The sequence below is a fragment of the Trypanosoma brucei genome, chromosome 9, assembly GCF_000210295.1.
Source record: "Trypanosoma brucei gambiense DAL972 chromosome 9, complete sequence".
Taxonomy (NCBI): domain Eukaryota; phylum Euglenozoa; class Kinetoplastea; order Trypanosomatida; family Trypanosomatidae; genus Trypanosoma; species Trypanosoma brucei.
The window spans coordinates 1811721-1833312 of record NC_026742.1 but is presented as its reverse complement, the minus strand read 5'-3'; the positions used below and the strand labels follow the sequence as shown (position 1 = coordinate 1833312).

Below are 21592 nucleotides of genomic sequence, written 5' to 3'. Positions count from 1 at the left end.
GTGTGTGTGTGTGGAAGGACCGTAACCAAAAGTAAATAAGGTTAATAAAGTTTGCTGTGATGGGTCAATGGTTGGCTTCCGCTTTCAAATCCCTTGTGGGAAAGCAGGAGGTGCGTATTCTTATGGTCGGCCTTGATGCTGCTGGAAAGACGACGATCCTGTACAAATTGAAACTTGGCGAAATTGTGACGACGATTCCTACCATTGGTTTTAATGTTGAGACTGTGGAATACAAGAACCTGAAATTCACCATGTGGGATGTTGGTGGTCAAGATGTTCTTCGTCCGCTATGGCGCCACTACTACCAAAATACCAACGGGATTATCTTTGTTGTGGATTCAAACGACAAGGAACGTGTGGGCAAAGCCCGCCAGGAGTTGGAAAAGATGCTTTCTGAGGATGAATTGAGGAATGCCGTGCTCCTTGTTTTCGCCAACAAGCAGGACTTACCGAATGCGATGAGCACAACGGAAGTCACGGAGAAACTTGGGCTGCAGTCTGTGCGCCAGCGCAACTGGTATATCCAAGGTTGCTGTGCTACGACGGCTCAGGGCCTGTATGAAGGTCTCGATTGGCTGTCAGTGAACATTAAGAAGAGTATGAAGTAGCGGTGTGTGATAGATGATTTAGTTCTTGAAGTAGGTTATTGTTAATACCTCTTGCTATGGGTCCCTTTATATCTTTTTTGCTCTCTTTTTCCCTTTTTCGTAATTTCATTTGTTGCTGATCGTGGGGCACAAATGCGTTTATTGAGGAGTATACGGAGCTTCTTTTGTTCTGCTGGGTTGTTAATTTATTTAGGTTGTTTTCTTGATGTAAGTTGTTTGTATTTCTTTTGGTGGAAATCTTATTGCTCTGATTTTTTTTTGTGAGATTTGTTTTTTTAATTTTTTTACACTAGAGGGAAGAATGTGATGCGGTCTATACCTTACGGGAGCAAAGTGGGGGAATTACGTCGCGGTTTTGTGTCTGCATTCAGCCCCGCACTGCACGGTTATCACCGTGGGTGCAAGGGTTTTTTCCCTGAACCTGCTGAATGCTGGTTGGCAATCTTGACGGACTCGGTGCCTTTTTATCGAAATTCTTTGGTAATATGTCCTTCGTTCATGGATGACGAGCGGCTTGGGGCAATAACCCGTCGTTCAGGTGAGCACTTCCCGGGTTGCCGTGTGGCCGCATTGCGGAGACGCATTGGCGTTGCAGCAAGCAGTCCATGCTGCAGAGCTGAAGGTAGTGGTGAGGCCCTGCAGGTCAAAGGTGGTCGACTCCCTCATTTTGTTTCCCCTTTAGAGACTGTGGCACCATCATCTCTTGATGCAGTGATTTTTGCGGGGAATGTGTTTGGGGAAGAAATGCTTCACGATGCGCCGTGGCATTTGTCCCTGGCGCATCGGTGCCTCCGACCACATGGTGTAGTGGCCGTAATGGGGTATTCTCCCGTGATCCGAGTTGTGGCACCAGAGGCGGCACGAAACGATGCTGACGATTTTCTGAAGGATCTTGTGGACTCTGCGCGTGCCGCAATTGAACGAGGGGAGGCAGATAACATGCGGGAGGCTTTGCAACGGGTAATGGATGTGAGCAGTAGCTTAGACGTTGGTCACGCGGACATGTATTTTCCCTTCCCCTCCGTACGGAGACGGTGGTTTTGTTCTGAGTACAGTGCAACACCCGCTCAGGTGGCGGCGGCGTACAGATGTCTCCCAGAATACCAGTTACTCTCCACAGGATCTAGGGGAAACTCAAGGGCTCCTCAATGTAGTGATATGGAGGAAACACTGATATGCGAGGGTGGTAGTGGTGACGATGCGTTAAATGTCGTCCGCCGTCGTTGCATTGTCGATCCACTCGAAGCATTGGAGGGTTGTTTGCGTGCGCTTTTAATCTCGGGAGGGGACACTGCTGCTGGCAAGTCGGCTTTACGAGTCCGTGTGAGTCACTTTGTTGTTACGTGCAGCACCCGTTCGATTAATGCGCAATCGCAGTTGCCTCCTCATCCCAGTGCCGTTGAGCGCTTACCACACCTGAAGTAACAAAAGAACATTTGGGTTTCCGACTGTCCTCCCCACGAACGTCTCTGAATGGAAACGGGAACACTTTCCTGTGCATACCAGCGCCTCAGCGATGTTTATGTCCGTGGGGCGATGATGTGGCTGTGAATACCCCTTCCATGCAGATGAAGTGTGTGCGCAGGAGGTTTTTTAATTTATTTATAAAAAAAGAATCCGTCTTCATTTGTTTGGATATCGGAGCTTGTCCTCCTCAGTTAGTGTGGGAAGGGGACTAACACACACCCTACTGGAGGGTAATACATCGCTTCCTGTTGTTCGTTTAGTGAGCGCGCAAGGTTGTGTGGGACGTAGTTCGGCTGGGTCAGGAAGTTCGTGGGGCAGAGAATGAAAGTGTGTTGTTATAGACTCTTTTCTCTCCTTACTTTTCGAAAGGTCAGGGGTGGGGGGTCGACTGAAGAACAAAGGTAGTATAGTTGAAGTTTTCATCTGTGGGTCTGGGGAAAGCGAGGCGATTCTTTTCCTTTTGTTCTGTACATTTGCTTCGCGTCACTGATGTCCCCATTTGTGCTCAGGTGGTTGAAGGATCAGTTGTTGTTGGCTGCTGTGAAGAAAACGCTTAAGAACATCGTGAAGGATATTAATGAAGATCAGTTGGAACGCGTAGGCCTTACAATGGGTGGTTGGGGAGTTGTTGTTAAGCTCTCGAACCTGCAGCTCAACGAAACTTACATCAATGAGACGGTTCTAGGTACTGCGGGTGTAGAATGCGGTGGAGATACCGTTGCGCCAGGTTCTACGCGGCGTGGGTTATTGAGCTTAGCGTCTGGGCATGTGCACACTGTGGAGGCTACGTTTAGTGTGGGCACAACCGGGAGGCGGCGGTTCGAAGTGGACGGTGTTCAGCTCGTTTTCGACGTCAATCCTCGTGCAATGGAGTGCACTACGTCCTCCCGTTACTGTGATCATCCTCCTACTTTTGGTGAGGGGGGCGCCGACAGCAAGGGTGTGACGGAGGAAATCCCGCTGTCTCGAGAAACGGTGGAGGATGCGTACTCATCCCTTGACAATGACGGAATTCTCTCGCGGGGTGCAGACGGGAGAGGCCCCAATTACGTTGTGGAGGAGTGGGGGTCTCATTCTGTTGGGCAATTGTCCTCACAACACACGCTTGACGACTGTGTAAGGGCCCTCGTATGCAGCATAAAGAAGTTGGCTTACAGTGTGAGTGGCCGCATGAGCAATGTTAGTGTCATCCTGCGGGTACCACCTCGCGGACAGGAAATAGTCGTCGGGCGAGAGCCTCCATATGGCACTGTAGAGTTACTGGTGTCATTTGAAGGAGGGTTCGAGATTGACGACGCGGGTTCGGATCCGAATGGAGGCACAATGAAGAAAATTGTTCGATTTTCTGGTCTTCGCGCCGCTGTCTATCCGTATGGTAGGCGCCAAACGATGGTTGATGCCGATGTGGAAAGGGGTGAAGTTGTTGATACGGGCGATATATTTTTGTGCAGCGGGCATCCAAAGGAGTTCATACACAGTGTTGAATTCCACCTCAGTGAGGCTGACATGGCGGTTGGAGTGCCGAAGGGATTCAGCAGGGCACAAATAACAACAAAGGTATTCCTCTTCGTGCTTTCACCAACGCAGCTGGGACACCTGGTTCACATCGCTCGTGCGATTGCGGGTGCGCCAAAACCTTCTGAAGAGCCAGCAAGTTTAGCGGCCAAAGGTGATGTCTGCGCGACACGGCGATCCGCTACGTCGCTGAAGATTACATGTGAACTCATTTCATCCACATTTCTACGTTGCGAAGATCGTGAGGGGGTCAAGCGCGCATGGAAAGCCCTTGTAGAACACTTTGAGGATAATAGTGTTGATGAGTTGCTTCTATCCCGGGAACACAGGGTCATTTTACACCGTTTTCTGTTCCGTACAGGGTTCTACGAAGTGTACGTAAGCGGTATTAGGTTGTTGGTATATCCGACGATCACCAACTCTCTTTCTTCAGAGGATGCATTGCACGGTGTGTTTGGAAGTGACCTTGCTCGCCGTTGCTCGGTGGGGATAGTTGCCATTGAGGCATATGAACGGCTCCCGTGCGAAGATGATACCAGTGAGGATGCCCGCACTGAGCTGACTGATTGGAACGGTGTGGGCAACACCAAGTATGGCCGAGTTGTGCTTACCACGAGAGTGAATACCGTATCGAAATCAAAGCGGCGGTTCAGTGTGGGGATTATCATCGGTACAACCCACCCCCTAACCCCTGCGGAGGCAACTCGGTATATCGGTGAATTTCCTAACGAGGGGATTGATGCAGCGGCAACTGTATTTGAGAGCGTTGCTATTATTTTGTCGGGGATAGATCTGATCGTAAATGTGAATCTGAATACTCTAGAGAGGTTAGGCAGTTATTGGAAGAGACTCCAGTGCATAGTGAGTGGCCCCTCTTCTAGCACCGTGGCGGATCAAAGATCGCAAGACGCTGCGTTACCGTCTGTGTTCCCTTCCTCAGGGTCGATCCACTCGGTTGTTCCAACGCAGGAGAATGTAGGCGACAACGTGGACCGGTCGAAAGGCAGTGCGTGCGAGGACCCACTTGTGGAGTTTCCGCCGGCGCTTCCGTCCTCTGAGACAGCATCTTCCGCAATCCCTAAGAAAAGCGTGGTGGCGCCGTATTTGGTTCTTCGATCGTTTGAGTTGGAGCTAGAGAACGCAATGGTGGAGGTTTTGTTCATGACATCAAAGGCACCAGATCCTGACTACTGTGGCCCTCTTACTCGTCGCCTGTGGGGTCGGCTGCGAGAAGAAGGAGAGGAAATGCATCTCTTCACCAGTGCCTTGTGCGCGGGTTTCGGCGATGTTGAGGGGCCGTATCTTCCAGTTACGCTAAGTTGTTACCTGGAGAATGTTAAACTCTCTGTGGACAGCGCTGGTGGCATGAAGATTTCACTCAGCAAGGTGCTACTATCGCTGAACGACCACAAGGACAACGAAAGAAGCGGGATTCAGTGTTCGTTCGACACTGAAGAAGGGGAACCATGCATTACTGTGCAGCGTCACCCGAACCACCCGTCGTACAAAAATATTGGTACGGCATCCGCACCTAATGTACCCTTCACAAGGGAATACCACCAGGAAGAGGTCAAAGCTGAAGAAAGAAGTTTAATAACTGTTCGGGCAGTCGTTCATCACGTAAGTGGTACCCTCCACAAATGTGAGTTTCTTCTGATCGCGTTCTTCCTTAACCAGGTGGCGGAGACTGTTGACAAGCTATGCATTATGTTTAAAAAGTTGCACCGAGGGGAAAGAAGGATGAAGGGTGATACGTGCAGAGATAATTTATCCTCACAATGCGATGACATGTGGAGCGTGGGCGCGGACGGTGCTTCCGAAGCCACAAGCATTAGTATCAGGTTGTTGGTGGGCGAGGTATCGACGGTGTTATGGGCACCGCGCCTTTCATCTGCAGGCGTGGCCATAGGAGAACCCTTGTGGCGCTGCATACCTTACGAAATGCGGAAGGTCACTGACGCTCGACTACTGTATCATCAGTATCAACTGAGGTTTTCAAACGTTGAAGTGTTTTCCTTTCACGAGACGTCAGATGATGTTAAGAAGGTGACTGTTCACGCCGAGACTTTGTGTTTTTGCCTTCAAGAAAATTTGTGTGATGTATGGTCTGACAGCGTAGACTTTCAGTGGCTTCCTGAGCATGCTTCTTCACCTGAATGGGGCGGAACTGTGACGCTTCTCCAAAGTTACGGCACATATTACAATGATGTGGGCGGCCTCCAAACTCCGGCAGCCGCTCATGGAACCTCGGAAGTATTGTATGGTCGGCGAGCGGGAGGAGTTTCACTTTGCCGGTTTTTAAATTTCGAGGATCACACTGAAACGTATGATGCAGTTGTGCTTTTGGACCGCATTTTCATGGGCCACCAGCCTGCGTGGGAGGGGGATAACTGGTTTCTTGTCATCTTTAATTATTTGTCAGACCCAAGCACTGAGGTGCTGAGCTCTGCTGTGGCTCAAAAGGTGTCGGGAGTGCAGGACTGCTCCGCGGATGCAATAGATGCACAGAGCGATGATGGTGTTTCGATGGCAACAAGTGCAAAAGTAAGAGTAAGTTTTTTTGACACACTAGTGGAGTATCGACCTTTCGGAAGGTACTCCGTGATCGCTGGCCTTTCTCCCCACATCAAAATCGATATCATTGTGCCAAGTCTTCCGACAGGAACAACCGTTATAAAATTGTACCTCGGTAGAGACACGGCATCATTATTTATTCACGACAACTTTCCAAAGAGTTTATTGGTCATTGACCATGAGACGGGATACAGTTCACTTTTCGGCGACAGAAAGAGGGGTACAGGGGCGCACCTCGCAAACCTTGGGTTTGTAAGGGTTTTGGACATTTACCAGTCTAATGTGTCCACCGATCACGTGAGTAAGTGTTGTGCTAAAGGGGGTGACGCAGAAACGAAAGGCGCAGCGGCAGTAACAGTTTCCTTGAATGCGACATCAGAGAAACCACTCTTTATCACGGTGCACGACCTTCACGTTGCCATGTTCTTTGCCCAAGACTCGCTATATCACTTCCAAACCACTGTTACAAATTTTTTTACGGGGTTGGATGTCGATTTTCTCCCTTCACCGTACTTGTTGGTGCAGCGCAGTGGGGAGTACTTCGCCCACATTACTCAGGTGAAAACGGTTAGGGAGATGTCTGAGGTGGATGTGCATGTCGTGGCACGTGATTACGGTGCACGTTTGCGCCATCTGCTAAATAGTTCCGTCATCGCAGCTTGTCACGGGGTGCCAGAAGTTTTTCACCAGAAGATCGATGCGCCCTGCGTTGACGAGGGCGCACAGTCTTTTTCTGATTTTGATATGCTTGGAGACGTAACCTTTGCGAAATCATCGTGGGAGTCTGGAATACCCGTAATGATGAAGCTGTAGATCTAACGAGTCACTGCAAGTCTCAGAATTTTTTGTCTGTTCACGCTACTTATGAAGGATGTTTGCCCATCGGTTGTTGGAGCTCCACATCTGGGGACCCTTTGAATTGCCCAAATGACGCACCATGGAGGTTGCCGCCCTTCTCCACCGCGTCAATGGAGATTTTTGTGCGAGATTGTAATCTCGTTGTGCATCTCTACGGCGGCGAAGACTTTATACGCGCAGACGTTCCAGACAAATACTTACGTACCCTCCAACGCTTTGCTGTAGATGAAGATACTGCTCCGGAGTCGTGTGCTAATCAGCTTGCATCGGAAGAGCGTGGGCCTTCCAATGAGCTGAACCGCAACTTTGGGTGCGATGAACACCGCGATGACGTCCTCGGTGGTGGTCGTCGACAGGATGAGTACGTCATTGCTCACCTGAGGGGTATTCGCGCGCAATTTGATCGTTTTGCCCCTGGTAAGGCGTACTTCATGCAATTGCATATTACAGTGAAAGACGGAGAGATCATTGACCGCATTGAGGGAAGCACTGTGCAAACACTTCTAATGGCTTCCTTACCTCAGTCGCTTCGGGACTGTGATAGCGATTTATTTTCAATGAAATGGACCACAATTCTCCCTTCCACTTTGTCAGGATATGCGGGAACGGTAATTGAGGGGAAACCGGAGGAGGAGCTGTACGTTCGTCTCCAGCCTATTACCGTGGCTCTCCACAGGCGAGCCCTGAATTTGCTTCCAAGATTCATTGAGGTGCCCGAAAATGTCACCGAGGAGAATATAATTTGGAAGAAGGCACGTAGAGACCCACTATTTTTCAGAAAAATTGAACTATCTCCTGTCACCATGACACTCTATGTGCAATTTGAAGGGAGAAGCGCCTTTGAAGCCCTACATGGAAATGTCTTTGAGCTGTGTAACTATTTGCTACCCTCACTGGAGCGCGCACAAGTACAACTGCCGCGGATGGTGATCACTTCATGCCCCGCTGAACAAGTGTGGGGGTTATTCTGTCAGCGCTTGGGTGGGGAAATTGGAAAGTTTTGGGGCTTCTTTCTGCTTTGCTGCGCCGTTCAACCGCTACAGCTGGCGTCAAACGTTGCCTCGGCGAGCACTGGGGTTTTATTCGCCCCGCTAAACGAGCACCGTCGCAACAAGCGCTTTTTCGCAGCTGTATGTTGCGCGTTACGTAGCTTCCTTTTGACGGTAACCACTGAGTCACTGCATAGCGCTGCGAGTCTCTCGCATTCGCTGCAGCACGTGACAAGTAACTCCATTTCATACCTCGTGCCGGCTAGTGGTGTGAATCCTGCGGCACGTGGTTCGCAACCGGTGAACGCCACGCAGGGGGTTCAAAATGGACTAATAGAAGTAACCCGAGGGTTTCGCGTAGCGTATGATATTGCTCTTCACTGCCTCGGACCTCAAGGCAACAGCATTTGCCTACCTGTCGCTTTCTCTGCCATGTTGGACGGGTTGCTACGGGGAACCGGCGAAGTGTTGCGGGGCGCTCGCAATGCCATAGCACCAGAAATGTACGAACAAGAGAACAAGATCTTCAAGGGTAAACAAACCAATCCGCAGCAATGAGGCATGTGTTGGTGTACCTTAGGTGCTTGCATTTTGCTGGTGGAGCGTTGCCACTCGCTCATGTGGCAATGTTGAGTTTTCATTCTTCTGTTTTCGGTTTACGTTGCGTTGACTTCCCACTGTTTTATATTTGCTAGTGAGGGTGGTGTTACACTTACGCTTTTACTGACTAACAACGAGTGACTACACGTTGGTGAGTACGTGCGTGCATGTATCTTTGTGATGTCGTTTTTCTTTTTTTTTCTTTTTTACCTTCTATGTTGTTGTTGTTGTCTATTTTTGTGCGCGCCGCGTTTTCCTTGATGCGTTCGCTGACTACACCGCTACTTTATTGTGATCTTAATGTAGTGCACTTTGCTACCTCACGCCTTACAGGTGTGCTTGGGCATGCTATACCTCTTCCCTCTTTCCATTTCACGTATCAGTTCAGTTTTTTTTATTTGACTTTTTCCTATCGCAATAATTTTCAGTTGTTGCTGTTGGATGTCCGTCCGTCCATTCCCGCAACCAGTTTATTCTGCGGTACAGTGACGTAGCGCCAACTTTTCCACACCTTACTCCAACACTTGCACAACTAAACAAAACAAAACAAAAAGTAAGCAAAAATGAAAAGAGAAAGACGAAAGTTCAAATACGGAAGCACTGTCTGTTTCTTACTCTGTACTCCTTCATTTCTTTTTCTCTTTTCCATACTTTACTTCTGGTAATCTAAATTGCACTCATTGCTTCCCCCCCTTTGTCGTCCTTTTTACCTCTTTTCCTTTTTGTTATTTCGATTCGTTCAAACATATGAAAAGTAACCGAAAACGAAATAAAACCTTATTCATTTAGGGTAAACGGAAGCGTCGCACAGAAAACGTAATTTATACATATACGTAGTAATAAGACAAAGTTTTATTCCTTATTTGATAAGGAGAGCACACAAGAAGGAAAAAGTGGAGTTAAAAAAAAAATAGGGGTTACGTAGAAAAAGAGCAGAAGGAATCAAAACAAAGTGGATAAAGGGACAGGGTTGCTTTGTTTCTTTTTAAAGGAGGGGGAACCAAGGTGTGGAAGACAAGCAGTGATAACCGCGGGGGAAATAACGGAAGAAAGCAATTGTGCAATACAAAGGTGTGGGGGAGAAGAGCTCATTTGATACAAGTGTGCCTCCGGTTTGCTTGGGAAGGGTTTGCAGTGTAGCTGCTTACTGTGCTTTAGCGTCGTAACTGCATTCCTTACTATCCATTTAAAAGGGAGCAACACCAAAATCACCAACAAGGCAAGCATTTCCGACCCCGCTGAAATGCGGAAAGACGAATACCGGAATCGGCAACAAGGTTCTTTCCCCCTCAGTAACCCGTACTCTCGACAAGGCAGGGGCATGTCAGGTAACCAACACGTCTCCCTCACCGTCCGAAAAGATAATTATACCGACGACGGTGACATCCGCGGTGGTGCGTACTCCTCCACTGTGGGAGACAACAGGAGGCTTCAGCACCACAGGAGCGACGTGGATCCATACTTGCACCATGATACTCAACACACTCGTGATAAGAGGGGCTGGTGTGATGAGCAACGCAGCACCAAGTCGCGCCCGTGTGACTACCCTCAGATGGTTAAAAGTTCAGAGGGAGCCATAAGGAGGTCATCGTCACAACAGCGCTGGATAACTCAGCAACAACGGTGCGATGATTCCGTGCGTGAGGTTCACCGGTGGGATAAGGAAACACGACCAAGCGACGAATGGAATCAGCAACGGCGACACTCAGAGGATGCTCTTGGATCACCGCCTTACCCCAGGTCGCACGGACACCCCCACGGAATGAATGCGGGGCGACAGCCTCCTCACTCGCATTTATTTCCTATCCCGAGCTACGACCGGAGAGCACCCCGCGGCGCACCGCCTGGATACTCAGGTGAAGAGCATCGAAATAGTTCAGAGGGTCACGGACAATTCGCTGATTCGTCTAGTCATCTGATGAATGCACAACGGAGCATAGCTTGCGAACATGATACACAACAGCAGCCGCAACCAGAGAAAGATGTACGGTTGCACATCACTAGGGGTTACAACAGCGAGTTTGACGTGTTGCAACACTTACTCCAACTTCAGCCTAAGGGGGAAACCAACACAACTCATCCCCGACCTCTCCCTAATTACAGGGACGCAGAGGGGGCTGGTCACCATGAGCCACAGTCGCGGTGCCCAAAGCATCAGCAAGAGGCTTGGGGCGAGTCGCAGCGAATGGAAGGAAGGAACTGGGACACATATCAGGATAGGGATGCTGCCATGATGGATCGCGACCCAAGAAGGGGAATGGATAGGGATGCTGCCATGATGGATCGCGACTCAAGAAGGGGAATGGATAGGGATGCTGCCATGATGGATCGCGACTCAAGAAGGGGAATGGATAGGGATGCTGCCATGATGGATCGCGACTCAAGAAGGGGAATGGATAGGGATGCTGCCATGATGGATCGCGACCCAAGAAGGGGAATGGATAGGGATGCTGCCATGATGGATCGCGACTCAAGAAGGGGAATGGATAGGGATGCTGCCATGATGGATCGCGACTCAAGAAGGGGAATGGATAGGGATGCTGCCATGATGGATCGCGACCCAAGAAGGGGAATGGATAGGGATGCTGCCATGATGGATCGCGACCCAAGAAGGGGAATGGATAGGGATGCTGCCATGATGGACCGCATGATTGACGGTGGTGCAGTCGGGGCGGGGAGAATGATCGACCGTCGTGGAGGCAACAGGCGGGGCGGCCGACCTTCTGGCTCTAACGTAATGCCTCCGTCGTCTTTGCCACCAGACAAGGAGGCACTTGAAAAATTTAAGCGACTTTACGCACTGCAAGAAGACCAAAATGAAACTGCAGATCACTTGCGCAAACAGGCGTCGAGCACCACTGGTGTTGTCGGAACCCTTGATGTTAGCCAGGTCCTCGACTTAGTTGCCGCTCACGATGTGACGATCGTAGTAACAGACACGGGTACCGGGAAAAGCACACTTATCCCTAAGGCTATACTGGACGACGACCCAGGAGCGAAAATTGTAAACACGCAGCCGCGGCGCACACCCGCAATTAAACTGGCGGAGCGCGTTTCCGTTTTTTACGGCGAGAAAGTGGGAAGCCGCGTGGGGTATTGGGTTCGCGGGGAACATGCGGGTGAAGTGGGGCAAACTCCGATTATGTACGTGACAAATTACACCCTCTTTCTCTATCTGTTACACACCACACCGGACTGTATTGGGATGACGCACGTCATATTTGATGAGTTCCACGAGCGATCGGTGGAGGTGGAGGTGTCACTGTTGCTGATGAAGTTAGTTATGAAGCGCAATCCTGGGCGGATAAAGCTTATACTCTGCAGTGCAACCGCAGAGGCGTCTAAATGGGCGGGTTTCTTTGACGGTTTAACGGTTGGGGAGTATTCCAAGGCCAATGCTATGTACCCCGTGCACGACTACTACCTTGAAGATGTCAGCAGACTAATTGGCGTCGCTTGCGTTGCACCCGATATTGAGAGTAGTGGAATCATGAGCTCAATTCAGTTACATACTATAATTTTTTATATGAAAAAGTTACTCGAGTTCCTAGCCACCGCTGCTAAACCTGGGGATAGCATACTTATGTTTGTTCCTGGACGCACGGTTGTCGAACAACTCACGTTGTGGATACGGGACAACTTGGGTGAAGAACTTGATGCCATTCCATGGTATCGTGACATTGAACTCTCGTACGTGCAGGAGGCCATACAGCGGAAATCGGGGACGAAAAAGAAGGTGTATGTAGCTACTGATATTGCTGAAGTGTCCATCACACTTCCAGATGTTGTTTTTGTCATCGATTCCGGCACAGTGAAGCGGCCATACATCACTGAGTCGAACCCCAACTCTGTTGCATTTCCACCACTTGAGCTTATGTGGGAGAGCGCTGTAAATCTCAAACAGCGGCGCGGACGCGCTGGGCGCGTCCAGCAAGGTTTCTTCTTCACGATGGTCTTGAAAGAACAAGTACCTCAGTTACCGCCATGTGACTGTCGTTTAAGCAATGCTGTTATACATGAGATTGTGCTTCACTGTCTGTATTTAACCAGTGCGCCTTATATTCTCTTCTCTATGTGTCCAGAGAAACCTCGTAACGTGAGCGTGCAGTTGAGTTTGAACACCTTGTGTGATGGCGGTTATATTGTTCCCGAGGAGGACCACACCTCTTTGATTGAGCGTATCGATAACCCTGAGCACCTCAGCATCAAGAAGGTGTGGAGTGAACTTGTAAGTGAGGCGTATGAATCTCGGTCGGAGACAAAACAAGGTGGTCTGGAAGGTGTAGATAGTAGGCAACTGGCAACAAAACCGCCGGCAAACCTACGGTATCACGTCACACTACGAGGTCTGATTGTGGGTCGCCTTCCTTTCGCCGTGAATGCGGGCGCCGTTGTGTTCCATGGCCTTCTTACTGGTCTTACTACACTTTCCATAGTGGCAGCATCATGCATTGCGTGCAACTCGCCGTTTTACGTCCCATACGACGTGACGGACAGAGTAGAACGACTTAAAGTCAAAAATTGTGTGCAAGAGACGATGCTTCAGTTCAAGGGCAGGTTGCGTAATGATGTGGTGTCATCGGTTGGTGCCGTACTTGAATACATGCAAATGCAGCAGGAAGGGCTATCTGAAGAAGGACAGAATACATGGTGCGAGAAACGCTATCTAAGCCGCATGCGTATTGTCGATATCCTGCTGTTGGTACAGCAGGCAAAGGATCAGCTTGGCGCTTTAATCCCATTTGAGGACATCGATGATGTTGGCGATCTCCGTCGACAATATGACACACATGCCCAGATGCTCTCCATCTTGTGTTCCGCAGCATTTATGCAGCGTGGCATTTTTGTTTTGCATGATGCTGAAACTGCGCAGAAGGAGCGGTTTGCCGGGAGCGGTGTGTTCGTGAACATCAACTGCTCTCGCGATATGTCGGTGCCTACAGCATGCCCGTGGACGCGCAACACAGTGTGCGTCCCCTATACTCTCCACACAGCTTACGATCGCCTCGTTGGTTCTTTTAGCTCCCAACTCTCTCAAGAGGTGTACAACGTAATGCTTCTGGTGTTTAGCAGTACTATTCTCTTCGAGGAGATCGTTGACGAAGCGGCCCCAGTGACGTTTGAGGTATGGCAGTGCGGTAGCCGTGTTTTCATTACTTGTGATTGCCAAACGGCTTTGCAGCTGCTTCAGCTGCGACGCTTAATGTGCGCGCGGTTGTGCATACTTCACATGCTCTTGCAGCGCGAGGCCAGTATCACGGACGTTGAAACAATGTCAGATCTCCTGATTGCGAATGGAAGCAACTTTGGCATTCCATGCAACATGGAAGCCAGGCCCGATCTCATTCCCGCGATGATCACATCTAACGTAATACGTATCATTGAAGGTATTGAGGAAGCAGCAACGAAGGTTCGAGTAGGAGGGAATGAAGGGTCTGCAGTGCCGCATTGCAAACCCCGTGAGCCACCACCGGGTTTTAACCCCACGAGGCAGTCCGCGCTGGTGTTCTCTTCCAACGGTTGCGCTCCTTATCATCGTCCAGAGCCCATCCCTTAACCAGTTGGGGTGATGCAGCACCCAAGGAGCTACAAATAGAGAGAGAAATGTGTTGGGTGAATGTGGGGAACATTTTTCTTTTTATTGGAATGAAACAAAAGAACGCTCATCCTCTATTAAAGGACCTCCTCCACAAAAAACGAGGGGAGCGAGGGGAAAGCAAATAAGGAAGGAAGGCGAAAATGAACATGAACATGCTAATAGAAGGAAATAACGAAAACTTTCAGTAACTAAAAATGAAAAGATAGAGATTTTCACCCTTCTTGTTGTTGTTATTTTCAGTGGTGTTGCCATTACTACAGTCGCCGTAGGTTTCTTCAAATAAGTGTGGGAAAAGATATATATATATATATATATATATTTCTGTGCGTGCCGACTACTCCTTTTTTTTTTTCCACGCCAATACTCCTCGAGCCTGTCCAATTTATAAAACGGTAGCAGGAAAGGAAAAAAGGATAGGGACGGTATGAGTGTACGGAAGTGAAGATAGTTTAAGACAGCTAAATCAATGAATGGGTGAAAAAAAAAGGGCGGAAATGGTGAGTGCCAGGTGAGTTGGGCTAAGTCAGGGGACAACCATATCAGCAGCTGAAACAGCTAAGTAAATTAATATGATTATACCTATTATGAAGAGATAATACCACCCAAGGGGAAAATGTTGGATGGATGGGAGAGTGTGCGGTTAAAGCACTTTTGAGTAATAACGGTAGAATAAAAGGTGAGAGAGGAGGCGCAACAAATACGGGTAATTAATGGCTTAAATAGCGTGAGAAGGATCACAGTTTCATGATAATAGCAATGACTGTTGTTCCAGTCACTTTTACTTTTGTTATGATTATTGCTGTCATTGTTATTCACTCCATTCTTTTTCCTTCGTTTTGTTTCAAATATACCAGTATTTGCTTCTCTTTTGCTACGTCCACATGAGTTTGGTGTTGCGGAGTTTTGGAACTCATATACACTTATACATATTTATTGTGAAATGTTTGGAGGAAATAGGGATAGTTTATCCTTCCGTTTCTCTGTTCGATCTTATTTTTATGTTGTTTTGTTGCCAACGATGCTGCTTCCACGCACCTTTTTTTATTATTGGTTGCTGCATTTGGAAAATGCAGACAGATGAGGGGGGCCCTATGCTGCAATTTTTTTTGTGCTTCTTCCGTTTATCACATTACTTTTTTTTTTCGTTTTTATTTTTTAGCGCACCGTCGTGGCAAGTTTTCGAGGTTTTCTAAAAAGGAGATTTAATTACCGGTGATTTGTGTTAGCCGATGCATGTGGCATTATATTCAGTGAGGGTTGCATTGCACCGGTAAATCAAAGGACCTCGGTAGATCATCTCAGCTTCTTACTTTGCTTCGACACCTGTCGCTTTGGTTTCTTTTTGTTTTTTGTTTTTTTCCTTCCCTTTATTTCTTGTTGTCGTCCTTGTCGTCATTGTCAGAGGTAAACAGGTAAGTAAATAAATATAGGTGTACAAATTATGTATGGATTTGCGTCTCTGTGTGCCCCTTATCTGTCTTGCTTTTCCCTGTCTCTACTTTTTCCATCTGAGTTTTTATTTCATGGGCTGCTGAGAGGTGAGGCACGTGATATGGTGTTGACTGCCACTCGAATGATCCCAATCACATGCTTCACTTAATGTTGTAAATACCAAATTATCAGCATACCTTTTTTTCCTGGTTTCGGTGTGTCGTTGTGTTGGTGGTGTCGTTTCCCCCCCCCTCTCTCTCTCTCCTCTTCTCTACCTTATTTCCTACTTACCCTTCCTCTCCTAATTCTTCCTTGTAACAATTATTGATGCCGAGTCTAAGCATGTCGTATTAATTGAATGAGCAAATATGTTATTATCTATCGATATGCCTATCTATATATGGATAGATCCCTTTATTTATTTGCTAAAAGTTAGTAATGCTCGCTTCTTCACTAATTGGGAAGCTATCGGCTGCAAAAAACAAAAAAACAACTCCCATTGTAACATGGTCTTGTGTTGCTTTCTGTTGCACCTCAATTCTTCTCTTTATGCTACCTGACAATGTTGTGTTTTCTCCCTTTGTCACATCTTTTATCCTGTCTTTCGCTTTCTTACGCTTCTTTTTCATTCATTTCTTTTTATTTGTTGTATTGCCATTACGCATTTTGAAAAAAGACAAGGAAAAGAAGGAGGGAGAGAATACACATTGTTTGTGTGGAGCGTATTATTCGCTGAGTGACAATTCAGTGTTTTGCGTGCTTCGCTCACTCTCTCCACCTTTGATTTGTTTTTCCAATATTTGTTTGTGTCACCGACTCTGTTATTCGCATACATATATATATTCCGTGGCAGGTTCAGCAGTGTGTTCTGCAAGGCTGGAAGAGAGGAAACACACGGTAAGAAGCAGCAGCGAGACAGTATCGTGTAAGTGTAAGCAGTAGTTGTATCAGTCATGACCAAACATGGTGGCAGCGGAGGTGGAGAGTTTGGCACTCCCACGAAGTTAGGCGTGCAGTACTCTAGTGAGGAGGAACGCAGCATTTACCAAAGAGTGGCTTCGCTCAATGGTTACACATTTGAGGTACCGCCTGTGAATCGTTTCCACAGTAAAGCAGCGGAGTCAAAATTTGTGCAACTCACCGGTTCTCTTCATCCACGGTTTGAGGCGGAACGGTTCGACAACCTCCGGGAGCGGCTGCAGGTGGCGGATAAGAAAGGAAAGGACAGTAGCTTGCAAGCCATCGCTGTACTTTATGCGGAGTTCCTTGGGAACAGCTTCATGAAGGCGAATAATTTGGATTATGCGGAGTTGGAGCGCTGTTTCTATCCTTCATACCTTCCCTCATACACTTCGGCACTGCGGGCGGTAGGATTGAGAAAGCCGCTATTTTGGAAGCAAGGGATGTTTGTACGCTTAGAGGATATTTCGCGACTTCCACTCTCTAATTGCAACGCTAATAAGGAGACAACACTCACATTTGAGGAGTGGTATTGCCTTTTCTGGAACTACTACTCCCCCTTCAGCACATTGGCTTACCTTATGATGGTGACAGCACAATCGACGCTGCTTAACAGAGAACTAATCGACAGCACGGCAGAGTACATCGCGTACCGCCATGGGTTAATTGAAGATCCGAAAGCAAGGAAAGCCCCCATTCTTTTTTTGGGTTCTCGCACGGGGAAATTTGGTGCCATGCTGAACAAAACTGGGAAAATCCCCGTCCCAATTATTCATGTCCATGAGAAACCAAACATGAACCCATACCTTCTTGTTATTCCACAGCACAAGCAAAAGGAGTTCAAACCACACCCTATCATCAAAATGAAAGATCAGGTGGCTTTGGAGAAGTATGAACCCTCAATTGTATTGTTCTCGGATATGATTATGAATATGGACATCACCGCGATTATTCGTCGCACGGGCTCAGTCCGAGAGTGTATTTACTTTGGAACCCCTGACAGTTACATTGAGGGGAATCCATGGGACACGTGGGGATGCTTCAAGTATCGTCCTAGAGATGCCGACATTGTTCCGCCGTACATACGGGATAATTGGGCGAAAATGTATCTACCGCATCTTTCGCGCTGGATGATTTACAAAACGGACAGCGAAATGCAGATGGGCAACGGAGCCGTTGTCACTTGGATGCGACGACCGCTCCAGCCTTCCTTCAAGCAACGGTTGTTGTGGCGCCTAGCGCGGTTCAAACCCTTCTATTAAACACAACAGCTACACACAAGGCTTGTGGTGGCGCATGAAGAACAAATCAGTGGAGTTGTAAACAGGAACCACCTGGTGTTTTCTCGAAATATCGGACGCTTTCTTCTTTCCCTGTTGGCTGTTGTTGGCCAAAAGCTCCCTTTTTACTTTTATTTTTTTTCAATGTTGTTTATCGTCTCTGACTGGTTAGTTTATGGATATGCGCACGTGTGTGGAAGCTGCTAGTGTGTACACTACATTCTACATGATGTTGTTCCTACACATGACTCAGCCACTTCGTTGAAAACTATTAAAAAAAAAACACAGCCATGTAACTGTCTCTTTTTTTTTTTTTTTACACATGAACGTAACAATAAATTTGAATTGAGGAGGAAGCCAGGTAAATACATGAGTAAATATATCTGTACATACACATATGAATGGGCTGGCGTCGCGAGGCTTGGTATTTGCAAAGTTTGTGCCGTGCTTCTCATCATATTTCCCCCCTCGGATTCTTATTCTCTTCCTACCCCACTGTGAACTTTCATTAGTGTTCCCTTCCACATACGAGTGTCGTCTCCCGCTACTGACGTAAGAGGAACTTCAGAAATTTTGAACATGACTGAAGAGAAGCAGCAGAAGCCATTGTATGCTCAACGGCTTTGTGGTATGGTTGCTTTGACCACATTGAGGGCGGGGGATGACTTGCTAGCGGCTGCTGCCAAGGGTAAAATCAGGGAAGATGTTTTAAATGCACGTGCCACACGACTGCTTGGGTTCATGCAGCCACAGAGTGAACTCTCATCCACCGAAGAGGTGCTTCTGAGGGCTTTTCAACAAGAGTTTGACATATCCCAGCCGGGGGTACGACACACCCTTCTGTGTTCTTTTCCTCCAGGTGATGAAAGCGGAGGGTTTTGCCATTGTGCTCGCCTTTACCGCCCCATGTTCAACTACACTAAGTGTGAGACCACCGATTATGGTTACTATCTCATTGATCTTAGCGTCGTGTATAAGGATCCCACCACCTTGTTGGACGAACTACAGAAGCGATGGATATCATTGACAAAGGGACTGTCGTCCGAGGAACCTGAACTTGTTTTAAACATCCCTGAGGTTATTCTTGTTGTTTTGCATCCGTCTGAAGCGGCACCGAGAACAACACTGGGGAGTATGCTACCGTCTCTTGTGAGGCTTGTGTCGGACCATACAGGCAAGGAGGAGGAAGAAGAGAATGTGGGAAGGTGGGAGGTACGAATGTCCGGTTTCCCACCACGACACAAATTGAATCTTCCGTTGCGGCAGCTTAAGCAACTTTGTACCGTTTCCATCGAAACGAGGTCGGAAAACTACACAAACGGATGCAACTGGATCATTAGCAGCCGGCGAAAGTCTGCCATCAAGTCCAGTTCCTGCAATGTGCACCTTGTATCCAGCGACTTTCTAAAACATTCATTGTTCTTTATGGAATGGTGCGTCCCAGAGGATTTTTACTTGATCCCTCGCTGGCCCGCTTTGAGAGGGGAAGGGCCCACAAGCGATGTGCTAGCCAGGTTGCTTTTGGATGTAACAAAGAAAGAAGCGGGCACTACGATCCCTCCGGAAAAAGTTCCTCAAGGTCGGCCTCGTCTCAACATTGACGTCACGGGTAAACGATTCAAAGAGTTGGAGGGAATTTCAAGGAACATAGTCCCTTGGGTGCATGTTTTGTGTCCGCAGTGCGTAAAAGGTGGTGATGGGACAAATTCCCTGTCAACTACTATACACTCGCACCCGGATAATAGTTCCGAGTACAGCTGCGGAGAGGTCGTACGGATTCCATGCGCTTTGTCTTCCGAAGCGTACAATTACTATGAGCATCGAGTGAAAACGATTAACGGCATAAAGCAGGATATTGACGTGCGCTTCGTAGAGAGCGTGTATACTGCCGTTTCTACCGTACCACAACAACATCTAGCAGTGGATAGCTTACTCGGTCAACTCGAAATGACAGAAGAGATGTTTCATAATCTCTCTCTCCTGCAAGGTTACGGGGCTTCCGTACTTCCACTTTCAACCGGTGTCGCAGCTTCCACTTCCGTTGTAGCTGCGACATGCGCGGTTCACGCTGGTAAAACCGCTACCAACAGGAGAGTGACATGGTTGCTGCACAAATGGGAGGCACAACACCGTGGTCTTCCCGAAAGAAGAAAACACACCTCTGCACCGCCACGTTCAGCTAATGAAAGCCACATACCCGAGGGCGTTGGATCTTTGTTGGAGGTGCTGAGAGAACAGTTCCTCACGGTCACGGGAAGTGCTTCACCACATCGTGGCCCCTTTTTTCTTTCAAGGGATGGGGAAAAGATGCTGGAAACCCCGTTTATCACTGGGGAGAATGTGGAGGAGATTACTGAAAGAGTGGTGGAACTAGCCGACGTGGCGGAGGTAAAGTGCATGTTTGATGTTACAACGAACTCCGAGACAGACGCAGAAGTAAACGAGGAAAATATTATGGTTTCATTGCCATCCGGACTGCTTAAAGACACACTAAAGTCATCTATCGTCTCCTTTGCACCGTGCTCTCCGATCTTAGGCGCGGTTGTTAACTCCAACACCGGCGACGGTGCCGATTCATGTGTTTGCGAGGATGATGATCTGATTGTGTTCGAAGGTGCCTCGGGTTGCACATGCACACCTGAGTCCTTATTGGAGCTTTTAGGTGCTGTCCTCAATGACTATCTGAAACTATTTGAAGGAAGCGAAAGGGTCGGATGTGAATCGTTTTGTCGTCGCCGCATGGCTCAGCGGGAGTCGGTCGCCACAAATGGTTTTTGGGGCGCAATCATGGAGGAGTTACGACATGCTTTAGTAGTCGTTAGGGATGACGGTGTGAATGATTTCAATGGGGCGGATGGTGTGGCTGCACATTTTCTCCCTAAAGCAGTGGAGTGTACTCTTCAAACCCTCCGAAAGCATCTGAGAGATGCCGCGTGCGCGGAGGCTCCGGCCACCGAGGGACGGGGAAAACTGTGGCTAAAACATATTGCCTTTTTGTTGGCGCATGCCTCTTTCTCCAACGCTGCTGCGGGATCTGCTCATGTGTTGAATCATCGCAGCAAGTTGAATGATTTCTCTTCTAAGGTGCTTGATGAAGAGCGTTTCAGACGTTTCGTTCGTGGGCTGGAAGGACATTTGTTTTTTCTTGATTCAGCGTTATTGGCTGTCGACACAGCGGTGCTCAAGCGGTGGAAACTTGCAGACGAGGAACTGGGTAGACGGCATCCCAATTAGGAGGGCGTATGCATGAATCGGTTCTGCACGGCTGCAGGAGCGGTAATGATAGCAACATATCCTTTTCAACAGAAAGTAAGGTGTAATTATTACATTTATCACACACAGACACACGTATGTATATACGTAACTATTTATTTTGTTTTCTTGTGGCGTGCGTACGCGTATACATACATTTATGGTTTGGTGTTCGTTCTTTATTTTTATTTTTTTTTGCTGCATTATTATATATATTTTCAAAGCAGTCGTTTAAAAGTTGTTTCGTTATTTTTTTTTTAAAGCTCTTTTCTCTAATTGGAGGCTGAGGGGAGTTCACGCGTTGAAACGCTTGTTCCTTTTCATTGTTTTAACATGACTGTTTGATATCATTTGCTTTTTAAACTTGTCTAGACAGATTTTAGGTTGGTTGAGTGCTTTTGTACCCCTTCATGTCGACAAGAATGAGCAGTAGATACAGAGGAACCTATTTTCACTTTT

At 47.9% G+C, this 21592-nt stretch overlaps 8 protein-coding genes across 8 annotated transcripts; all 8 read left to right on the top strand.

The window, feature by feature from the left end:
- Window positions 1-59: 59 nt before the first annotated feature.
- On the top strand, window positions 60-608 carry TbgDal_IX8590 (ADP-ribosylation factor, putative; the record flags this gene model as incomplete). Its single annotated transcript, XM_011778747.1, has 1 exon — window positions 60-608. One exon carries the CDS (start codon window positions 60-62, stop codon window positions 606-608), a length of 549 nt encoding a protein of 182 aa, XP_011777049.1.
- A 306-nt stretch (window positions 609-914) lies between these two features.
- TbgDal_IX8580 (hypothetical protein, conserved) lies at window positions 915-2033 on the top strand (the record flags this gene model as incomplete). The annotated part of the gene is made up of 1 exon (XM_011778746.1): window positions 915-2033. One exon carries the CDS (start codon window positions 915-917, stop codon window positions 2031-2033), a length of 1119 nt encoding a protein of 372 aa, XP_011777048.1.
- A 531-nt stretch (window positions 2034-2564) lies between these two features.
- Window positions 2565-8569, top strand: TbgDal_IX8570 (hypothetical protein, conserved; the record flags this gene model as incomplete). Its single annotated transcript, XM_011778745.1, is given in 2 exon segments — window positions 2565-6974; window positions 6908-8569. Coding segments are annotated over 2 exon segments (6072 nt in total).
- A 1285-nt stretch (window positions 8570-9854) lies between these two features.
- TbgDal_IX8560 (helicase, putative) lies at window positions 9855-14168 on the top strand (the record flags this gene model as incomplete). Its single annotated transcript, XM_011778744.1, has 1 exon — window positions 9855-14168. One exon carries the CDS (start codon window positions 9855-9857, stop codon window positions 14166-14168), a length of 4314 nt encoding a protein of 1437 aa, XP_011777046.1.
- Window positions 14169-15091: 923 nt separating this feature from the next.
- On the top strand, window positions 15092-15403 carry TbgDal_IX8550 (conserved hypothetical protein, unlikely; the record flags this gene model as incomplete). Its single annotated transcript, XM_011778743.1, has 1 exon — window positions 15092-15403. One exon carries the CDS (start codon window positions 15092-15094, stop codon window positions 15401-15403), a length of 312 nt encoding a protein of 103 aa, XP_011777045.1.
- Window positions 15404-16079: 676 nt separating this feature from the next.
- TbgDal_IX8540 (conserved hypothetical protein, unlikely) lies at window positions 16080-16583 on the top strand (the record flags this gene model as incomplete). Its single annotated transcript, XM_011778742.1, has 1 exon — window positions 16080-16583. The coding sequence occupies one exon, from the start codon at window positions 16080-16082 to the stop codon at window positions 16581-16583; it is 504 nt and encodes a 167-aa protein (XP_011777044.1).
- An 11-nt stretch (window positions 16584-16594) lies between these two features.
- On the top strand, window positions 16595-17863 carry TbgDal_IX8530 (hypothetical protein, conserved; the record flags this gene model as incomplete). The annotated part of the gene is made up of 1 exon (XM_011778741.1): window positions 16595-17863. One exon carries the CDS (start codon window positions 16595-16597, stop codon window positions 17861-17863), a length of 1269 nt encoding a protein of 422 aa, XP_011777043.1.
- A 597-nt stretch (window positions 17864-18460) lies between these two features.
- TbgDal_IX8520 (hypothetical protein, conserved) lies at window positions 18461-21115 on the top strand (the record flags this gene model as incomplete). Its single annotated transcript, XM_011778740.1, has 1 exon — window positions 18461-21115. The coding sequence occupies one exon, from the start codon at window positions 18461-18463 to the stop codon at window positions 21113-21115; it is 2655 nt and encodes an 884-aa protein (XP_011777042.1).
- Window positions 21116-21592: the final 477 nt, after the last annotated feature.